General features: G+C 45.2%; 1 protein-coding gene across 2 annotated transcripts in view; it reads left to right on the forward strand.

The window, feature by feature from the left end:
* TYMP (thymidine phosphorylase) overlaps positions 1 to 22,894 on the forward strand; it is a 150,303-nt gene that overhangs the window by 5,840 nt on the left and 121,569 nt on the right. The window contains exon 2 of one of the 2 annotated variants that reach the window (XM_063926644.1): positions 7,343 to 7,373. The exons of the other annotated variant lie outside the window; for it this stretch is intronic. Within the exon in view, the coding sequence (XP_063782714.1) occupies positions 7,343 to 7,373 (31 nt within the window). The remainder of the gene's footprint in view (positions 1 to 7,342; positions 7,374 to 22,894) is intronic. 2 annotated transcript variants of the gene reach the window in all.

Consider the following 22,894-nt stretch of genomic DNA (forward strand, 5'->3'; position numbering starts at 1 on the left):
TATATTATTATTATTTTATTATATTGATACAACCTGTGCCAGCCAGGTAGCGGAGTGTGCCCGCACTTCCCAGGTGTTTTATTCAAATGGGCAGTTATGTACAACACGAGATACTGTAATCTTACAATTATTTAAATTAATGACGATATTCTGTTTGTCTTTCTTGTCCATTTATGGATGTATTCAGTGCAATACGTTCTTTAGTGCATAAGTGCAGTATAACATAGTTATATAAACACTGACGTCTAAAGGAGCTACAGTATAAAGACTTTCATTGGCAAAGTGAAATTCTCTGCTACGTAGTAGATATGTGACTGAAAACCTGGCTACAGTGCAGTGTTACTCTGCTATGTCCACACCTGCAGCAATACAGCCTTTAAGAAGGGATGGAATACAGGTTGAGTATCCCATATCCAAATATTCCGAAATACGGAATATTCCGAAATACGGACTTTTTTGAGTGAGAGTGAAATAGTGAAACCTTTGTTTTTTGATGGCTCAATGTACACAAACTTTGTTTAATACACAAAGTTATTAAAAATATTGTATTAAATGACCTTCAGGCTGTGTGTATAAGGTGTATATGAAACATAAATGAATTGTGTGAATGTAGACACACTTTGTTTAATGCACAAAGTTATAAAAAATATTGTCTAAACTGACCTTCAGGCTGTGTGTATAAGGTGTATATGAAACATAAATGCAGTCTGTGCTTAGATTTAGGTCCCATCACCATGATATCTCATTATGGTATGCAATTATTCCAAAATACGGAAAAATCCGATATCCAAAATATCTCTGGTCCCAAGCATTTTGGATAAGGGATACTCAACCTGTACATACATACATACATACAGCCAGGGGCGTCAAAACATTTATAGGTTGGGGGGGCAAGATAGATCCTCATTTTGGCACCCCTGGGGGCAGAGCTACCAGGGAGGAGGAGACAATACTATGGGGACGAAAAGGAGGCAGCACCATGGTGGGGGGGAGACCGCACTATGTAGTTGGAGGCCGGGAGTCCCAGTGACGGAGGTGCTGTGATGGGGTAAGGAGGAGCCTGGGACTGCAGCACTGCACTGGCAAGCACCATTGTGTAGGTGAGGCTGGCCCCCGGGACCTCCGGGGAGCAGGCAGGGACGGCAACAGAAATATTGGGCCCCAGTATGCAGATATCTCTGGGCCCCCTTCCCCACCTCGACCCCATAAAGAGAGCGAAACAAAGAGGGTGTCGGCGAGGGGAAGCATTCGATATCCCAGCGTGGGGATCCCGGCACTCAGCATACCGGCACCGGAATCCCAACTGCCGGGATATCGACAACTTTTCTCCCTCTTGGGGTGTCCACAACACCCCTGGAGGGAGAATAAATAGAGTGCCATCGTGCCCGCAGCGTGGCGAGTGCAGTGAGCCCACAAGGGGCTCTTATGCACTCGCCCCACTTCCGGCAGTCAGGATCCCGGCGCCGGTATGCTGGACGCTGGGATCCTGAATGCCGGGATATCATAGTCCCCCGTCGGCGAGAGAGAGAGGAGCAAGAGGAGAAAGTGTTGGGGAGAAAGAGTGGAGCAAGAGAGAGAGTGTCAACGAGAGGGGTGCAAGAGGAGAGAGAATGTTATGGAGAGCGAGCATACGCACACCCATGGGGGTTCTGAGTACCTCATATATAATATGAGGTAATCAGTTTGCCGGCTGTCGCTATCCCGGCGGTCAGGATACCGACGCCGGAATCCCGACAGCCAACTATGCCGACAGCCAGAATACCGGCTCACAGGGGCTTTTCCCACTTGTGGGTGTCCACGACACCCATAGGGTGGGAATAGAACCGTGGCAGCGCTTCATTGCGCTCCCCCCTGCGAGCATTTTGATGTATATGCTGTATGTATTTCATATACAGTTATGCTCATAAGTTTATATACCCTAGCAGAATTTGTGATTTTCTGCCCATTTGTCAGAGAATATGAATGATAACTCACAAACTTTTCTTTCACTCATGGTTAGTGGTTGGGTGAAGCCATTTATTGTCAAACAACTGTGTTTACTCTTTTTAAATCGTAATGACAACAGAAACTACCCAAATGACCCTGATCAAAAGTTTACATACCCCAGTTCTTAATACTGTGTATTGCTGCCTTTAACATCAATGACAGCTTGAAGTCTTTTGTAGTAGTTGTGGATGAGGCTCTTTATTTCTCAGATGGTAAAGCTGCCCATTCTTCTTGGCAAAAAGCCTCCAGTTCCTGTAAATTCTTGGGCTGTCTTGCATGAACTGCACGTTTGAGATCTCCCCAGAGTGGCTCAATGATATTGAGGTCAGGAGACTGAAATGGCCACTCCAGAACCTTCACTTTATTTTGCTGTAGCCAATGACAGGTCAACTTGGTCTTGTGTTTTGGATCATTGTCATGTTGGAACGTCCAAGTACGTCCCATGCGCAGCTTCCGCGCTGATGAGTGCAAATTTCCCTCCAGTATTTTCTGATAACATGCTGCATTCATCTTGCCATCAATTTTGACCAAGTTTCCAGTGCCTTTGTAGCTCACACATCCCCAAAACATCAGCGATCCACCTCTGTGTTCACAGTAGGAATGGTGTACCTTTCATCATAGGCCTAGTTGACTCCTCTCCAAATGTAACGTTTATGGTTGTGGCCAAAAAGTTCAATTTTGGTCTCATCACTCCAAATGACTTTGTTCCAGAAGTTTTGAGGCTTGTCTCTGTTGTTCGGAGTATTGTAAGCGGGATGCTTTGTGGCATTTGCGTAGTAATGGCTTTCTTCTGGCGACTCGACCATGCAGCCCATTTTTCTTCAAATTCCTCCTTATTGTGCATCTTGAAACAACCACACCACTTTTTTTCAGAGAGTCCTGTATTTCAGCTGAAGTTATTTGTGGATTTTTCTTTGCATCCCGAACAATTTTCCTGGCAGTTGTGGCTGAAATTTTTGTTGGTTTACCTGACCGTAATTTGGTTTCCACAGAATCCCTCATTTTCCACTTCTTAATTAGAGTATGAACACTGGTGATTGGCATTCTCAATTGCTTGGATATCTTTTTATATCCCTTTCCTGTTTTATACAGTTCAAGTACCTTTTCCCGCAGATCCTTTGACAATTCTTTTGCTTTGCCTATGACTCAGAATCCAGACATGTCAGTGCAGCACTGGATAAAAGATGCAAGGGTCTTTCAGGAGTCCAGAAACTCACTGACCTTTTATACACACACACTGATTACAAGCAAACAGATCACAGGTGAGGATGGTTACCTTTAGTAGCCATCCAAACCAGTTTGTGTCAACTTGTGTGCATGTTATCAGGCCAAAATCTCCAGGGTATGTAAACTTTTGATTAGGGTCATTTGGGTAGCTTCTGTTGTCATTACGATTTAAAAAGAGTAAACACAGTTGTTTGACAATAAATGGCTTCACCCAACCACTAACCATGAGTGAAAGAAAAGTTTGTGAGTTATCATTCATATTCTCTGACAAATGGCCAGAAAATCACAAATTCTGCTAGGGTATGTAAACTTATGAGCACAACTGTATAGATAGATAGATAGATAGATATACACACACAATATTTGCAGGGGGTTTCCATATATGTGCATTTTACACACACACACACACACACACACACACACACACACACACACACACACACACACACATATATATATATATATATTATATATATACATTATTATTATTTTTTTATATGGCGTACATATATGGAACACCCCACCCTCCCCTACAAACCCTGCATTTGCCATTGGAGTGGGTGAGAGAGAGGGAGTGGGGGATACTTACCGGTCACAAGACAGCCACAGGTCTGTAATGAAGGGAAGGCAGGCACTTCTCTTCATTAGGCCACGCCCCCTACTCACCTGCGAATCGCGGCACTTCTCTGGGGCTGTGAGCCGGCCCTGGTAAGAGGGGGAGGGGACGGGCAGCACCATTGAAAACTGGGTCTGGGAGCAGGAGTGGCTGCACAGTACACACAGCCACATCCTGCTGCTGCTGCTGCCCAGTTCCTGCCTGCATGGAGGTGATGTGCGGTCTTTCAGCTGACCGCACATCGCTTCTCCCGTATATTGGCGGCGGCGCCTGCCATATTTTGGGGAGGGCGAGCCTTCCTTTGCCCCCCCCACCCCTCCCCCCATTCTGACGCCTCTGCATACAGCAATAGGCAAGCATTTTACACATACTTTTTTACTGTTAAACATTGGAGATGTGAGTTTTTCTTAGAATACAGACTGTAGGTAAGGACTGTCTAATTTAAATAAATAAATTAAATAAGATGAGAATAATGGTATCTTGATGGTAGGTCGACCACTATCGCTCGATATGGACATGGTCGACATGGGGAAAAAAGTTGACAAAGTGAAAAAGGTTGATACTGGACAGGTCGACACATGAAAAGGTCGACATGACTTTTTTACAATTTATTTTTTATTTTTAACTTTTTCATACTTTACTATCCACATGGATGTCAACCATGTCCATGTCGAACAATAGTGGTCGACCTTTTGACTATCGACCTTTTCCAGGTTGACACTTTGATCCATAACCGAGAATAATAGGGTAGGCTGTGAGTGAAGAGTGACATTGGTAGGTCACAAGGTGAGTATATGATGCACCCAGTAGAGCAAGGTATGATGATCATAGGACTATAGTAATCATAGGACTGTGATTTAGCAATGTATAAAAGAACACTGGTAGAGTAAGGTATAAGGATTAGAGTAAGGTGTGAAGATCTATGTACCAGGGAAGGTGCAAGATACATCCTTGTGTAGCTGGTGCCAGGCAGCACAATAGAGTCTGAGCACTAGAGGGGCACAGACTCTATTGAGCGTGTGCAAATCTTTGTGGAAATGGCATGGCGGCCATTTTCCCAGTTTTACAGATGTGCAGTAAGGAAATCTCCAGGAAAATGACAGCTGTGCCATTTACTCAGAAATTTGTGGAGAGATGCTGCTGCCAGGGGGAAACTATTGGGGAAAATGAAGAAAGGAGGCTGTCGCGGCACAACTACCAGCTGCCACCAAGTAGTGTTTACGTCTCCTTAAATGTAAACAATTAACAAAATGGGAAGGAGATGGTGCTTGGGGTTGTCGGATCAGAATATAGGTTTATACACTGTGGTTAATTAAAATAGTTAAATATTTATTATAAATTTACATACAATGATTATGCGAAACTAAGATGCATTAAAAGTGGCCACATAGGAAATCCTACCAATAAAATTACTGAGGATTTTAAAACCGGACTATGTAAAATCAGTAAATCCTAATTCCTTATTCAAATTGTGAGGATTTTGATAATCTCAATCCTTTGGAACACACATGCAGTTTTGAGCAGAGTGCAATAATAGCAAAATTCAGAATCCAGTATATTACCCAGCAGATTCAAGATGATTCACCCAGTGAGAGGTATGCAGTCCGTACAAATTGTCATAATGGTTTTGCTTGGTACAGGTAACCTGCTGCGACTTGGGGTCAAGGTATAATACTCAAAGTTAGAAGCTGGTCCGGATGATGATTTCTGTTAGGAACCTCCCACACCTTCATCGGGAGCATATGCACCTGATTTCTGTGTGGGAGGTTCCACACAGAAAAGCATTGAGCCGATACTAAGACCTACCAATAACTTTGGACACCATCCGCATTCAGCACATCATCTGGACCAGCTTCTAACTTTGAGTATTATACCTTGATCCCAAATCGCAGCACCTGTACCAGTGAAAAGTGATACATTTTATGGTGATAAAGTACCAACCAACCAGCTTCTAACAGTCATTTATCAAACTTAGGGGTCTATTTACTAAGCTTTGGATGGAGATAAACCAGCACCTAATTGTCATTTTTGAAACACAGTCTGTAACATGACAGTTAGGAGCTGATTGGCTGGTACTTTATCTCAGTCCACTTTATCTCCATCCAAGGCTCAGTAAATAGACCCCCCAGTCTGTAACATGTAAATTAGGAGCTGATTGGCTTGTTACTTTATCACGGTGAAATGTATCACTTTTCAAGGCTTAGTACATCTCCTCAGAATCAGGCCCATACTGTATGTGAGATCAGTAATAGTGTACGGATCTAGAACACAGTATCTTCTGCACCCATCCTAAGAATTTCTGATTAAAGTATAAATCCTTTGCCTAGAAAGGCTGAATAAATTGGCCACAGTCTGCGCTTTGTAAGTACATATAATTACACATATTTTTCATTTTATTTTATTACTTCATATTCACTTGTTATTTTTATCTAGTCTTTACATATTTGTTTAAGCTTGCTCTGGACCATATACCTACCAGTATAAAGCACCAATCTATATTACACTTTCTTAGGTTAACTTCAGTTTCAGTCAGTTAGCTAATTTATTTACCCTTTATGTTTTATAATCTCTACAGTAACTCTGAAAGTTTAACATGGGGTCGGGATGGAACTCCCTGGGGACTAAGGGGCCCACTGATGCCCATTGCAGCAATACATTTTCCAGCGTGCTACCGCCCGGCCATTTTGCACAATATTGGATGACCGTTCCAGTGCTGTGAAAAGGGTGTGCCCAAAAGCCGGAGGGGCCGGACCCTTACCTTAGCGAGGCAGGGCCATGTGTGCAGCAGCATCAGTCACCATCTGAGCCAACCTGATCGATGAGTCCTGTCACCTATCAGTGCTGACGATTACAACCACGTACTGCCTCTAATGCAAAGACAGCTCTGAATTCTTCCTGATTCACACATTGCCTCTCTCTGGGGCAGGTGTATTAAGCCTGGAGAAGTGATAAAACAGCGATAAAGCAGTGATAAGTGCAAGGTGATAATGCACCAGCCAATCAGCTCCTAACTGTTCATTTACATATTGGAGCTGATTGGCTGGTGCGTTATCATCTTGCATTTATCACTGCTTTATCACTGTTTTATCACTTCTCCAGTCTTAATACATCTGCCCCTCTGTCACCAAACTGTCTCACCCACTACTTTCCTTTCACCCTCAGCCTCTCTCCATCTTCCTCTGCCTTTCCCTGTCACCCACTAGCGTGTGTTATAGTATAAACTTGGGGTGGGGTAGGGGAGGGGGGACCCTAAGTATATTTTTTCACCTGGGCCCATCCCTCACAAGTTCCCCCACTGCATAGGGTAGACATTGAATAAGTCTTTATTAAAGTTTGCTTATATCTAATAATATCCCAACTGACATTGATAATACATTCATGACAATTTCATCTGTTTCATACATAAATGGGTTCATCAGTTTTTGTAATCACATTGTAAGATTATGGGAGGAACTGAAGCAGAACAGGTCAGTGATATATAGAAACTTTGACTCTGTTGCTCATGTGTTTCAGATGGAGTCCATGACAGTTGCTGGATGTGAAGGTACGCTTTGGGTGGTTGGGATTACTGTATGCTACCTGCATCATTTACATGGTAGCTCATTTTAAATCTCTTTTTTCTATCCCTTGTAGAGTAAGTATTAATGTTTTCTATCTGTGTGAAGACCACAATGGACTAATGCAGATAACAATATTACTATTGTTAGGCACAACATATAAAAGATGTATTCTCAGGTATCAGCTATGCTTAGGATGGGTGCCCAAGACACTGCCTGCTGTGCAGACATAGGCGTATTTAAAACATAGAAACATAGAATTTGACGGCAGATAAGAACCACTTGCCCCATCTAGTCTGCCCCTTTGTTTATCCTTTAGGTAACCTCAACCCTTTTTGAACCTTTATTCTTTGTAAGGATATTCATATGCCTATACCAAGCATGTTTAAATTGCTCTACAGTCTTAGCCTCTACCACCTCTGATGGGAGGCTATTCCACTTGTCCACTACCCTTACTGTGAAGTAATTTTTCCTTAAATTTCCCCGGAACCTTCTTCCCTCCAGTTTCAGTATATGTCCTCAAGTTCTAATGCTCCTCTTCCTTTGAATAATGTTTCCGTCCTGAACTTTGTTAAAACCCTTGGTATATTTGAAAGTTTCTATCATGTCCCTCCTTTCCCTTCTCTTCTCCAAACTATACATGTTAAGAACTTTTAGCCTTTCTGGAATAAGTTTTGTGATGTAGGCCATGCACCATTTTAGTTGCCCTTCTTTGTACACTCTCTAATGTATTCTTAGCCTTCTGGAGATATGGGGGTATATGCAATTGCGCTCAAATTTACCGAAATTGTCGAATTTCGGGAATTTTTCGCCAAAAAAAAAAATCGTCAATGCAATTCAGTACTTTCCGTCAAAAAAACGGACTTTCAAAATTCGACTTTTTGAAATTCGACTTTTGTCAAATTCGACTTTTCTGCAATGATACAAGTGCTGCAATTCGACCAAAGTATATTCAATTGAAGTTTGGAAATTCGACAACAGTGCTTTTAGACAGTAAATTCGTCATTTTCAATCCGCCACACTTGGTGGGTGAAACTAATAAAAAAAAATTTAAAACATGTTTTTTTTGTGTTTTTTTTATTCATAATAGCATATCTATTTATATTAGAAGGGATTAGGTACTTGGTTTGTCTTTTTTGGAGGCACAAGTATTATTTATATATTTTTTAAAATAATATTTTTTTTTTTTTTTAGATGGAATGGTAAAATGCAGAAAAAAAATGGCGTGGGGTCCCCACTCCAAAGCATAACCAGCCTCGGGCTCTTCAAGCTGGTCCTGGTTCTAAAAATGCGGGGAAAAAATTGACAGGGGATCCCCCGTATTTTTAAAACCAGCACCGGGCTCTGCGCCTGGTGCTGGTGCAAAAAATACGGGGGACAAAAAGAGTAGGGGTCCCCCGTATTTTTTACACCAGCATCGGGCTCCACTAGCTGGACAGATAATGCCACAGCCGGGGGTCACTTTTATACAGTGCCTTGCGGCCGTGGCATTAAATATCCAACTAGTCACCCCTGGCCGGGGTACCCTGGGGGAGTGGGGACCCCTTCAATCAAGGAGTCCCCCCCCCCCCAGCCACCCAAGGGCCAGGGGTGAAGCCCGAGGCTGTCCCCCCCACCCAAGGGCTGCGGATGGGGGGCTGATAGCCTTGTCAAAATTGAAAGAATATTGTTTTTTCCAGTAGTACTACAAGTCCCAGCAAGCCTCCCCCGCAAGCTGGTACTTGGAGAACCACAAGTACCAGCATGCGGGAGAAAAACGGGCCCGCTGGTACCTGTAGTACTACTGAAAAAAAAAATACCCAAATAAAAACAGGAGACACACACCGTGACAAGTACAACTTTATTACACACTGCCGACACACACATACTTACCTATGTTGACACGAAGCAGTCGGTCCTCTTCTCCAAGTAGAATCCACGGGTACCTGAAAATAAAAGATAATTATACTCACCTGATCCAGGGGCCAGAGATAATTCCACGTACTTGTCAAAACAACAAAACGAACACCAGACCACCGGACTGAAAGGGGTCCCATGTTGACACATGAGACCCCTTTCCACGAATACAGACACCCCCGTGACAGCTGTCACAGAAGTGTCTCTTCAGCCAATCAGCGAGTGCATTGTCCTTGCACTCTGCTGATTGGCTCTGTGCGCGTCTGAGCTGTCAGCGCATCGCACAGCTCCCTCCATTATATTCAATGGTGGGAACTTTGCGGTTAGCGGTGGGGGTCACCCGCCGGTCAGCGGCTGACCGCGGGTAACCCCACCGCTGACGGCAAAGTTCCCACCATTGAAAGTAATGGAGGGAGCTGTGCGATGCGCTGTCTGAGCTTAGACGCGCACAGCCAATCATGTGAGCGCCACGGAGTAGCGCTTCCTGATTGGCTGAAGGGACCTCAGTGACAGGAGTCACGTGGGGTCCCGGCATTCGGGGAAAGGGGTCTCGTGTCAACATGGGACCCCTTTCAGTCCGGTGGTTCGGGTGTTCGTGTTTTTTTTTTTTGCCAAGTACGAGGATTATCTCTGGACGTGGATTTATCTCTGGACACTGGCAGGTGAGTATAATTTTTTTCACAGGTACCCTCGGATCGTCGGAGACTGTGGCAGTCAGCGTGTCAACATAGGTAAGTATGTGTGTGTCGGCAGTGTGTAATAAAGTTGTACTTGTCACGGTGTGTGTCTCCTGTTTTTATTTGGGTATTTTCTTTTCAGTAGTACTACAGGTACCAGCGGGCCCGTTTTTCTCCCGCATGCTGGTACTTGTGGTTCTCCAAGTACCAGCTTGCGGGGGAGGCTTGCTGGGACTTGTAGTACTACTGGAAAAACAATATTCTTTCAATTTTGACAAGGCTATCAGCCCCCCATCCGCAGCCCTTGGATGGGGGGGACAGCCTCGGGCTTCACCCCTGGCCCTTGGGTGGCTGGGGGGGGGACACTCCTTGATTGAAGGGGTCCCCACTCCCCCAGGGTACCCCGGCCAGGGGTGACTAGTTGGATATTTAATGCCACGGCCACAAGGCACTGTATAAAAGTGACCCCCGGCTGTGGCATTATCTGTCCAGCTAGTGGAGCCCGATGCTGGTGTAAAAAATACGGGGGACCCCTACTCTTTTTGTCCCCCGTATTTTTTGCACCAGCACCAGGCGCAGAGCCCGGTGCTGGTTTTAAAAATACGGGGGATCCCCTGTCAATTTCTCCCCCGCATTTTTAGAACCAGGACCAGCTCGAAGAGCCCGAGGCTGGTTATGCTTTGGAGGGGGGACCCCACACCATTTTTTTTCGGGTTTTTCCCGTTTTTCCCGTTTTTTTAAATTGCGGCAAAATCCGGCAAATCGGCCGTTTTTCGCCCGCGGGGCTGTCGAATCCATTTTCCATTGAATATGGTGAATTTCGGCAACCACTTGCCGAAATTGGACGGTCGAATTGTGTCGAATTAAAAAACGGCGATAATTTGCCGCGATTCGCCGTTAATTGCATATACTCCATGGTCTCCAGAACTGGACACAGTATTCAAGATAAGGCCGTACCAATGACCTATACAGTGGCATTATTACTTCTTTTTTCCTGCTACTGATTCCTCTTGCTATGCAACCAAGCATCTGACTTGCCTTTCTCATTGCTTTGTTCCATTGCTTTCCTGCCTTTAAGTCATTTGAAATAGTGACTCCTAAATCCCTTTCCTCCTTAGTAGTTTCCATTATAGTATCCTTGATACTATATTTAGCCTTCGGGTTTTTGAGACCCAAGTGCATGATTGTGCATATTTTAGCATTAAACTGTATTTGCCACATTCTTCACCATTTTTCAAGCCTAGTTAGGTCATCAATCATTTGTTTTACCCTTCCCGGTGTGTCTACCCTGTTGCAAATCTTTGTATAATTTGCAAAAAGGCATACTTTCCCTTTAATACCATTTGCAATGTCACCAACAAAGATATTAAAGATAACTGATCCAAGTACAGATCCCTGGGGTACTCCACTGGTAATATTTCCTTCCAAAGATTGCACTCCATTTACTACAACTGTCTGTTTCCTATCCTACAACCAGGTTCTTATCCATTTAACTGTTTTATAATCCACCCCCACGCTTTCAAGTTTATTTAGCAGTCTGTGATGTGGGACAGTGTAAAATGCCTTATTAAAGTCTATATATGCTATATCTACAGCCTCCCCCTTGATCTATTATTTTCATCACAGAGTCAAAAAAGACAATAAGACTTGTCTGACATGATCTCCCACCAGTAAATCCATGCTGTTTTGGAACCTGTAAGTTGTTTGATTTAAGATATTCCACAAATCTTTCTTTTAACCGTTTTTCCATTACTTTCCCTACTACTGATGTAAGGCTTACTGGCCTGTAGTTACTTGCTTCTTCCTTGCTTCCACTTTTGTACAGTGGAACTACATTCACTCTTTTCCAGTCCTCTGGAATGGCACCTGTATTTATTGACTGGTTAAATAATTCTGTTAAACATCTTTTATCTTTTTTAGCATCCTTGGGTATATCCCATCTAGCCCCAATGATGTATCCACTTTTAGTTTTGAAGGTTCTGTTAGGACCTGCTCCTCTATAAATGTAGTTTCATCTACCTTATTTTTATGAATGTCCTTGCAGCTTAACTGTGGCCCCTTCCCTTCTCCTTCTGTAGTAAATACTCAGCAATAATAATGAGTTAGGTGAACTGCTATTGCCTTGTCTCCCTCCACCAAATTCTCACTCTCTATCTCAAGTCGTATTATTCCTCCATTTGATTTTCTCCTTTCATTTATATACTTAAAAAAAGTTTTGCCCACTTTATCTACTGACTGGGCCATTTTCTCCTCAGCTTCTGACTTTGCTTCACTTTCTTAGCATCCTTCCGTCTGTCAAGATACACCTCTTTGTCCTTATTATTTTGAGTCTGTTTGTATTTTCTAAAAGCCATCTTTTTTGCTTTCACACTAGTTGATACTTCTTTTGTGAACCACACTGGCTTCCTTTTCCTGGTGCTTTTCCTAACCCTTTTGATACAAAGGTATGTTGCCCTTAGCATTGCACTTTTCAGTTTTTCCCACCTCTCCTGCACTCGTTCCAAGTCCCTCCAGTACACCAATGAATCACTTAAACATCTCCCCATTGGGGGCCGTGGCCTAGTTGGATATGGAGTAGGGTGTGATCTCCTAGCTCCTCAGCCTACATACTCCTGTATTCTGTTGCCCTGTGTAAATGCCCACTGGGCCCTACACTGTCATCTGAAGTGCTCCTGACCACTTATGGACGTGCTGCAGGGTGATTTTATGCCCTGCTCCCTGGCTAAGGACATTCATAGGAACTGTGCTTCTCTGACTGGGACCAGCCTGCGCCATCTTGAATCTCTCCTGACTGGGTCTGTGGTCCTGATTTTACCCCCTCACTAACCTGTTTTGCCCTGCTGCTGCCTGGGGGACGCTCTGTGTGATCCCGCCGCCGCGGGCACCTGCGGACCTGACCCCCTCCTGTGCTTGATTACCGATGTGGAGCCGCTGCCCGTGAGACCCTGCCGGGTGCCATATTGCGGTTGGTGGAGTTTGCTGCTGCCGCCTGCTCTGCACCCCTTGCTGGCCGGATTGTGCGCCTGCCCTCTCCTGGAGTGTGGTCCGCGGCACCCACTGTCCTGGCCCAGCAGAAGATCCTGACTGTCCCCTGGTGCCGGATCTTCTGCTGGAGGCGCTGGGTATAGGTGGCTGGCGGGCGCCATCTTGTGACTGGCGGGGAGCGCGATCTTGCTCCCACCTGGACCTCTCCTGCTGCCTGCTCTGCTTGGCCTATCTGGATGGTCACTCAGTCTCTCCTCCATTGCCTGGGGGAGTAGTGACCTGTACCTGTACCACTGTGGGGGAGATCCCTGTTTTATTACTATATTAGCTCCTGATACCTGCAAGAAAGAACAGTTTATATGGCCCTGCTGCAGCTTATTGGTCTCTACTGTGTCTGAGAGTTGTGGGGTTGTGCGGGTTGGTGGTCTCTCTCTTGCATCTACCCCCGCCCCATCCTTCACTTCTGTGCTCCAGTTCTGTATAGCTCACCGCTGACACACCTGTCATAGTGCATGTTCCTATATTGGCACTGACATTCCTCGTCCTTCCTTCTGCATTTCTACGTTTTTGCCTGTCCTGGGATTTATAACACAAATTTTTATTTGTCTGGCCCTGTTCTGTAAACTTGATGGTCCGAAACCGTCGCTCCTCTGCTGCGGCCCGTTTGGCACAATTTGCTCACGTAGAACGCACTCCTGTTTCTTCTGCATCATCACCGGCCCCCTCCTCACCCCCCTTATCCAGCATGGCGGAGGTTGCTGAGGTTACTATGTCTCAACTTTTGCAAGCCATTACGGATTCTGAGAAGCGGCTCGCGGATAGAGTGGTGGAAGTTCTTATTGACATTTCACTTATACGCCAAGATATGCAGAAACTCCGGGATAGAGTTGGGGAGACAGAGAACCGCATTTCTTCATTGGAAGACTCCTGTACGCCTTTCCCCGCCCGTCTCGCTTCCCTGGAAACGGAGATGTCTGCATGCAAGCTTAAATTGACGGATATCGAGGGGCGTCTCAGACGGAATAATGTTCATTTTGTGTGCCTACCAGAAAAGGCGGAGGGTTCTCAACCGGAACAATTTCTGGAATCCTGGCTGTTATCCACATTCGGCAAGGATTCGTTTACTCCACAGTTTGCTATTTAAAGGGCCCTACGTGTTCCTACTCATCCTCTTCCCCCGGGCGCACCGCCTAGGACCTTCATTGCTAAAATTCTTCATTACAAGGACAGGGATGTTATCCTACGACTTGCTAGGATTAAAGGCCCGCTGGAGCATGGAGGTCAGCGGGTGTCTGTGTTTCAGGACTTTTCGGGTGAGGTCCAGAAGTTCCGTGCACAGTTTACGCAGGTTAAACAGCGGCTTCGTAATCTTCAACTACAATATTCTATGACATATCCTGCCCATCTTCGGGTGGTGTCTGGGAACCACACTCATTTCTTTGATACTCGACAGGGATGCATCTGCCTGGATTGATCTACAACCTCAACATCGTGCTGCCCCACCCCGAGAGACTTTTATATATGCTTTTTTCTTGTTTACATTGCTTTTCTCCTTTTCTAGCATCTCTGTTGTGTCATTTGAGTGCTGGGTTTTTATAGGAGTGCCTTTGGCCAGGTTTATTGCATCTCTGTTATTGGCAATGTTCCTGATGTTGGGCTGGGGACTTCATGTCCTAAAGGTTATGGGGTTTGGTTGCCCCGCAAATAGTTTTTCTTAGTTAATTTGACTCTCTCCTAGAGTCGATATAATGTTTGAGATTAGGTGTACCTATGTTTGGGTTGGTGTGCGGGGAGGGGGTGGCTGGGTGTTGTTATTTTTCTTACTACTATTGTTATGTGCTTTTTTTTCTTACATGTGCTTTTATTGTGCTGTTTGCTCTGAATGTGCTGTGTTATATTTGCCTTGTGATTGCATGGGGGATGGCCGATGTCGCGCTGGGGTACCGATGCTTCACTGTTGTCATACTTAAGTGTTATACGTCAATATGGTAAATGTTTTTTTCATGGAACGTTAGAGGCCTTAATGATAGGGTTAAGCGTTCCCTAGTTTTAAAATATGTTAAGTACCAGAATCCTGGCCTACTTTGTCTTATGGAGACGCACCTTACTGGTAGCCGAGTTCTCTCGCTTAAGAAACCCTGGGTGGGGTGAGCGTATCACTCCACTTTCCATTCCAGTTCTAGGGTTGTTTCCAGATTGATTCATAAACATTTGAATTTTGCCTGTACTAAGGTCGAACTTGATCCGCTAGGGTGTTATGTGTTTTTGGCTGGCACGATACAGGGTTCCGAATTTGTGCTGCTTGATATATATATACCTCCTCCGTATAATTCTGGAATTTTGGTGAAAGCGTGCGCCTTTATGCAGGAGTTTCCCTCCGCCCCAGCCATTTGCTTTGGTGACTTTAATGCTGTTTTGAATGAAGCTGACGATAGATGGCGTCCTGCTGCTCGGAGCGTGGCTTTTGGACCCACCCCATTTGCTCGTTTAATCTCTGAGCTTGGACTTGTGGATGTGTGGCGTCTGCATAACCCTTCTGTCAGTTGTTTTTCCTGCTTCTCTAGCTCGTATGGAGTATTTTCCCGTATTGATATGGCATTTCTTACGCGCTCCCTACTTCCCTGTGTGTCTTCAGTGGGATATTTACCGCGTGGGATATCTGATCATTCCCCTATATTGCTGTCCCTATGTTTTGACATACCTAGGGGGGCATCGTTTTGGAGGTTTAAACCCTTTTGGCTGACCCTGATGGGTGCAGCCTCTGAACTGATTGCGCTTTGGGAGGAGTTTTTTGCTAACAATCCTATCTGTAATAACGCTTTATTGGTGTGGGATGCTTATAAAGCCTTCCTGCGGGGGTTCACTGATAGAGTTGCCCAGTTGAAGATAGCTAGCAGAAAATCTGAGGAGGAGTGCTGAGCTCGAACAAACTTATTTGCGCAGTGGCCTTGCTGCAGATCGGGTGGAATGGCTGATTGTTCATAGGCAACTAACGGACCTACTCTTTGATAAATCAAAAATGTGTTTGCTGTTCCGTGCCCATGATTTCTATATTAGGGAGATCGCTCGGGAAAATTTCTGGCCTATTTGGCTAGACAGGAGACGCCCCCCGCCGCTGTGCATAGTATTACGAGTATGTCTGGTGCTGTCTATACTGACACGCCCTCTATAGCTTCTAGCTTTTATACCTATTTTTTAGATGTTTATAAATCCAGAGCACAATATACATACTCAGCTTTATCTGACTATTTTGATAAGATAGATGTCCCTTCCCTGATCCCGGAGTCCTGACAATTTTTGGACACATGCCCATTACACTGGAAGAGGTTGAAAATGCCTTTAGGTCCTTTCCCAGTAACAATGCCCCAGGGGTTGATGGTCTCCATATTGAACTGTACATAACCCACTTGGATTTTTTTGCCCCCAAACTCCTGTTGTTATTTAAATTACTGTTGCGGGATGGCACTCTTCCCCCTTCTATGTCGGAGGCACTGGTGGTGCTGATTCCGAAGCCGGGTAAAGATCCTCTCCTCCTAGACTCGTACCGTCCTATCTCCCTGTTGTCAACTGATATAAAGATTCTTGCCAAAAGTTTAGCGCTCCGACTCAACACTGTGGTCCTGGAGATAGTTCATTGTGATCAAACAGGCTTTCTGCCAGGCAGATCTACCACTGTCAATCTCAGACGATTTTTTACGTATATGCAGTTGGCGGGGGATGAGTTGGACGGTGCGGTAGTGGTTTCCCTCAATGCTGCCCGTGCTTTTGACTCTGTAGAATGGGTGTATCTCTGGGAGGCCCTTGCCAGATTTGGGATATGCCCAAATTTTCTGTCCCGGGTTAAACTTTTATATTCCTGCCCGGCTGCGAAAGTTGTGATTAATGGTTTTACTACCGAGTCTTTTCTGTTAGCACGGGGGACTCGACAGGGGTGCCCTTTGTCCCCACTGCTTTTTGCTCTTGCTATAGAGTTGGCTTGCGCAGTTAGAGCTGCTACAAATATAGTGGGACTTAGAGTTTTGGGCCAAGAAGAAAAAATTGGTTTATATGCGGATGATATGATCTTATTTCTAAAAGATATATTCCCCTCCTTGCCCGCTCTCCTAGACCTGGTCCGGGAGTTTGGGTTTTTTCCGGGTATCTGTATTAATTGGGGTAAATCAGTGGTGTTCCCGTTAAGTTCCTCTATGTCACCTCCGCCCTCATACGATCTTCCCCTTCAGTGGTGCACCCAGTTTAAGTACCTTGGTATTCAAATCTCTTATTCCCCAAAAGATTTTGTCGCTTTGAATCTGACTCCCCAGATTGATAGTTTGCGCATCAAGTCGCAAATTTGGCAGAAACTCCCTTTAACTGTAAGGGGCCTTGTGAATATTATAAAAATGATTATTCAACCTAAATTTCTTTATATACTGCAGAATGCACCAGTCAACATCTCTGTCTCACAATTTTTGCTGATTTCCCGATATATTGCTTCTTTTATCTGGGGTGCTATACGGGCCCGTATTGCATATAAAACACTCTGTGGACCAAAATCGGAGGGAGGCTTGGCATTACCTGACATGCAACTCTATTATTTAGCTACCCAGTTAGTACAACTCTATTAGTGGGTTGCTCCGGGGTATTACGGGAACCTACCAGTGGCTCTTCTGGATAAGGCTGGGCTCTCATTTTCTCCAAAACAGTTTCTGTTGGCAAAGTCTTCATTATCCTCCCTCCCCTCTTTATTACAGCAGGCTCGTAGAGTATGGTTGGTGGCTGAGAGGCTGCTGGGAGACTCCACTGTGGATCCTTGTTCTCCTCTTTGGAACAATGTACATTTTTCCGAGCTTTTTGGATTAGAGGGTAGCTCTGTATGGATTTCGTATGAGGTGTCTGCTGTGGGGCAACTTTATCAGGATGGGGTGCTCCATAGCTTTGAGTATCTGTCTACTACATTTAATATTCCTAGACGTTATTTTTTTCGTTATTTACAGCTCCGGCATGCTCTGATGGCACAGTGGCGGGGCTCTGCTCCGCAACTCTCTGAATCCCCTGTTCACAAGATGATTCGCACTTTGCCTTCTCGCGGGAGGGTCTCATCTTTGTATTCCTCCCTCCTCTCCTGCTCTGGATTGGATGGGCTGACCGCCCTCCGAACTAAATGGATGCGGGATTTAGGTGATATTGATGAGGAGGATTGGACACATATTGGCCTCCCCGCGTGCGGCCTCGGCGAGTTCTAGATTCCAGCAGATACAACTATATATTTTACACAGAGTTTACTGGACGCCTTCCCGTCTGTTTAAGATTGGAGGCTCGACTTCTGATAAATGTCCGAGGTGTTCTGCTCCGGCTGCTGGTTTCTGGCATTTGCTCTGGCTAAGCCCGTGGGTGAATGCCTTTTGGGGAAATGTCACGACATCTATTGATCATACGGGTGTCCGAGTTCTTCTGATGAATCCACGCATTTGTATATTCGGCCTTGATTTGAGGGACTGCCTCCCAGCACACTCCTATCTTTATGGCCCGTGTATGCATCGCTCGTAATTGGATGGCTCATGCTCCCCCATCATCTGCTGAATGGGTTGCTCTTGTGAACGCTACTCTTTCTCATGAACGCTTTATGTATACTAAATGGTATTCACTACTGAAATTTGATAAGATATGGGGTTTATGGAGAAACTCTCAATACTTTATTGACCCCTCACTTTAAACATTGGTCATAGATACTGTCTGTGGTGATGTGTTGCTCCTGGTGCGGACCGGCCATCTCTACAGCACGTATTTTGTTATTTTTGGGGGGTTTTCTGTAGTTGATTAAGATTATTCTAAAAAGTGAAGTGAATGCTGTTTGGTATTTACACAATAACGCTACTTTACAGAGGAGTTATTTGGAAAGCACAAATTTGACTTTGTAATGGTTTCAACTGCACTGTTTATTGTAATGTTTTTATTTTAATTTTTTGCTTTGTTTTCTGTTTTTCTTTTCATTCTCTTGCAAAGACAATAAAAAACACTTGATTCAAAAACATCTCCCCATTTTTGCAAAGTCAGCATTCCTAAAATCCAACACCTTTGTTTTTGTGTGACAGGAGTTGGATCCTGTCTTTATATTAAACCATACTGCTTGATGATCACTAGATCCCAGGTGCTCATCCACATATATGTCTGATATCCTGTCACCATTTGTGAGAATTAAATCTAATATTGAGTCTTTGCGAGTGGGCTCCCTCACCAATTGCTTAAGAGCTGTTCCCTGTAAGGAATTTAGAAATGTTCCACTTGTAGCTGAACTTGCAAAAGACCCCTCCCAATTTACATCAGGTAAATTAAAGTCTCCCATGATTATGACTTCTCCCTTTAAAGCTGTTTCAGTGATGTCCAACAATAGGTTCCTGTCCAAATCCTGCCCCTGGCCTGGTGGTCTATAGATCACCTCAATGCAAATAATATCCTTCTCCCCGGTTTCTCTGGTGACCCAAAGGGCCTCAGTTTTGTCTTCAATATTTTGTATTAAAGTAGCATTTATGCTTTTTTTCCACATACATTGCTACCCCTCCTCCTATTCTTCCCATTCTATCCTTCCTAAATAAATTGTATCCTGGTATAGCTATGTCCCAGTCATGATTCTCATTGCACCATGACACTCTAATTGCCACAATATCCAGGTTATCCCTTGTCATTATTGCAATTAGCTCTAGAATTTTTTCTCCTAAGCTCCTAGCATTTGCACACATAGCTTTAAGAATTTTGCCTGTGCATCTGTTACTAGTAGCCATGTTGAGAAAGGACAAAATAAATGACAAGTTTAAAGTTGAAATGACCTGTTTGGTGATGTTACTTAGTGTTTAGTATTTGTTTTCTTTTACTAATCAGCAATCACACTCTGTCCTTTACATCACGACTACCCCCCCTGAGTTTAGGGTATACTATACATACACTGCAACATACTGTATGGTACACGCATACACACAGTCACATATACAAATACACACCCAATCCCACATATACAGACACACACACACACACACACACACACACACACACACACACATAGACACACACATATTGCACCACACACATAGCCACATATCTACATACTCACAGCCACATACACTATACACACACATACAGTATATACATATATATATATATATATATACACACACACATACACACACGCGCTCACATACATATATACACACATTTGCACACATATGCACAGCCACATAAATACACACACAGCCATATTTACACACACACACACACACACACACACACACACACACACACACACACACACACACACACACACACACTGTCCCCATTCTGACACTGTCCTCCATCAGTTCCTCCCTGCTCACCAGTTGCCGGACAGCCGGAGTATCAGCATATGGGAGCCGTACAGCTGCGCTGTTGAGCGGGAACCGGCCATCCATGCTGTCATCCGGCGAAAGTCAGAGCTGGGCAGCTGAGCTGTCAGGGAGGCGGAAGCCGGAGCCTTGCAGCCGCACTTGTCAGGGGGGCGGGAGCTGTAAGCCTTGGTATAACCATGAAGAAGCCGGAGCCTTGCAGCCGCACTTGTCAGGGGGCGGGAGCCGGAACCTTGGTATAACAATGCGGGAACCGGAGCCTTGCAGCCGCACTTGTCAGGGGCCGGGAGCCGGGGTGTCATGCGGGCAGTGGGCCACACAGTCACAAGAGGCAATGGAGAAGGTGCCCTCTTCACTGCTGGAGCCCGACGGTAACTGACTCCATTGCCTGCCAGACTTCCGCCACTGCGTAACAGGGAGAGAAAGAGGGAGTGCGGTGGAAGAGAGAGGGAGAGGGAGCAAGAGAGGGTGGCAGGTAGGTAGGGAGGGAGACAGAGAGATGGGGCAAGAGAGAGGGAGAGAGAGTGTTGGAGAGAAAGAGGGAGATAGAGAGGTACAGATAGAGGGGTGCAGGAGGAAGAGAGAGGGGGTGGGGAGTGAGCAGGAGAGGTGAGAGATAGCATCAAAGATAAAGATAGTGTGAGTACGTCAAGGGGATAGAGTGTACATCAGGGACAGAAAGAGGGTGAGACAAAGAAAGGGGGAGGAGTAGTGCAAGAGAGGGAAAGATAGGGGAAGGGAGGAAGGATGGAAGGGACTGGGAGAGACACTACCCGCCTAGGCTTCTCGGAAGGGGGCGGGCACTTTGCGGCATTAGGCCGCCCCCTTTCCGCCCGCGAATCATGGCACAGCCGGCAGTGCAGTGTACTACTCCGGGTAGGGGTAGAGTGGGTCGACAAGGTCAGGGAAATGTTTGACACAGTGCCCCCCCCCCCCCCCGGACGACCTTCATTCCCACCCTCTAATCCGGCCCTGTGTGGAGTGCTCACAAATCAGCCGACAGCGTCCATTTCCATGGTGGGGTATTCGTGACCGCGGTCAGAAGAAACATCCCTGCCACTGATAGCCTTGGGTCTCCTCACAAGCGCAGCCTGTCCTATCGCGCTGCAGGAAAAGCAGGTCACAGCACCATGGGAGAGGGTGGAGGCGGGCAGAGGGCATACAGCGGGGAAGGGCAGCATTGCATACACCTTGTGCATAGTGCTGATAGTGGCCATACGTGGTCAGTCGACTGGCATCAGCAGGGTGCCGGACATTTCAGAGTGCAAGTGCAGTGCACACAAGGTACCCCTGTGCACACAATGGGTACAGTGGAGGAGCCAGGTGCCCCCTTCAGGGCTGAAGCCCGGCGGCAACAGACTCCGTTGCCTCCGGGAGTTCAGCCCCTGACGACTACACCTCACTAAGTATAAAGATATAGGTGGTCATTCCGAGTTGTTTGCTCATTGCCGTTTTTCGCAACGGAGCGATTAGGTGGAAAATGCGCATGCGCATGGTACGCAGCGCGCATGCGTTCAGTAAAACTTTGGAGATTTGCACAAGCTCGAGCAACGTTTTTTCATCGCTCTAGTGATCGTAGTGTGATTGACAGGAAGTGGGTGTTTCTGGGTGGAAACTGCCCGTTTTCAGGGAGTGTGCTAAAAAACGCAGGCGTTCAAGATAAAAACGCAGGAGTGGCTGGAGAAACAGGGGACTGGCTGGCCGAACGCAGGGCGTGTTTGTGACGTCAAACCAGGAACTAAACGGACTGAGGTGTTCGCAATCTAGAAGTAGGTCTGGAGCTACTCAGAAACTGCAAGGAATTATTTAGTAGCAATTCTGCAAATCTTTCGTTTGCTATTCTGCTAAGCTAAGATACACTCCCAGAGGGCGGCGGCCTAGCGGTTGCAATGCTGCTAAAAGCAGCTAGCGAGCGAACAACTCGGAATGACCACCATAGTTCACCTGACCACAAATGGCCAAATGATCTAAGGAGGTAAACACCAGTCAGCATGCAATAATAAACAGTTTCACTGAACAACTTTCCCACACATGCAATGACATTTACAAGCAAATCATTACATCAAAAAACATACATGAGTTTGTATAAGAGAGAACTGTAGTGAGCAGATTGGGGATGCCTTGTCATAGGTTAAAAGAACAGATAATATGCAAGATGAATTACATACTAAGGCAGTCCATTTGTGGTAGTGTTGGTGTGTTATTTCCCTTCGGCTTAACGCAGGTATAATGCTAATTTTATAATAACACTTTTATGTCAGTACTTCTATGGAAGCACTACCAGCCAACGGCTACCAACCTTATACTAGGCTTTAAATAGGAAAAATTGCCATGTGAATGCAATGATTGCAAACTCATCCCAATACAATCCCACTTCAAAGCTAAAGCAATAAATTAGATTAGACAAACAAGCATTACATACCAACAAGGCAGACAACTAAATCTTTACAAAGGGAAAAAATACAATACAAAACTCTTTTTCAATGTACCTAAACTATGCAAACATGGTATTAATTTGAGATAATCAGCAGATACAATACAACTTGCTGATATGTATAGTTCTACGAATTGTACATAAACTATGCAAACATGGTA

This window comes from Pseudophryne corroboree, chromosome 6 (assembly GCF_028390025.1).
Source record: "Pseudophryne corroboree isolate aPseCor3 chromosome 6, aPseCor3.hap2, whole genome shotgun sequence".
In the NCBI taxonomy this organism is placed as follows: domain Eukaryota; kingdom Metazoa; phylum Chordata; class Amphibia; order Anura; family Myobatrachidae; genus Pseudophryne; species Pseudophryne corroboree.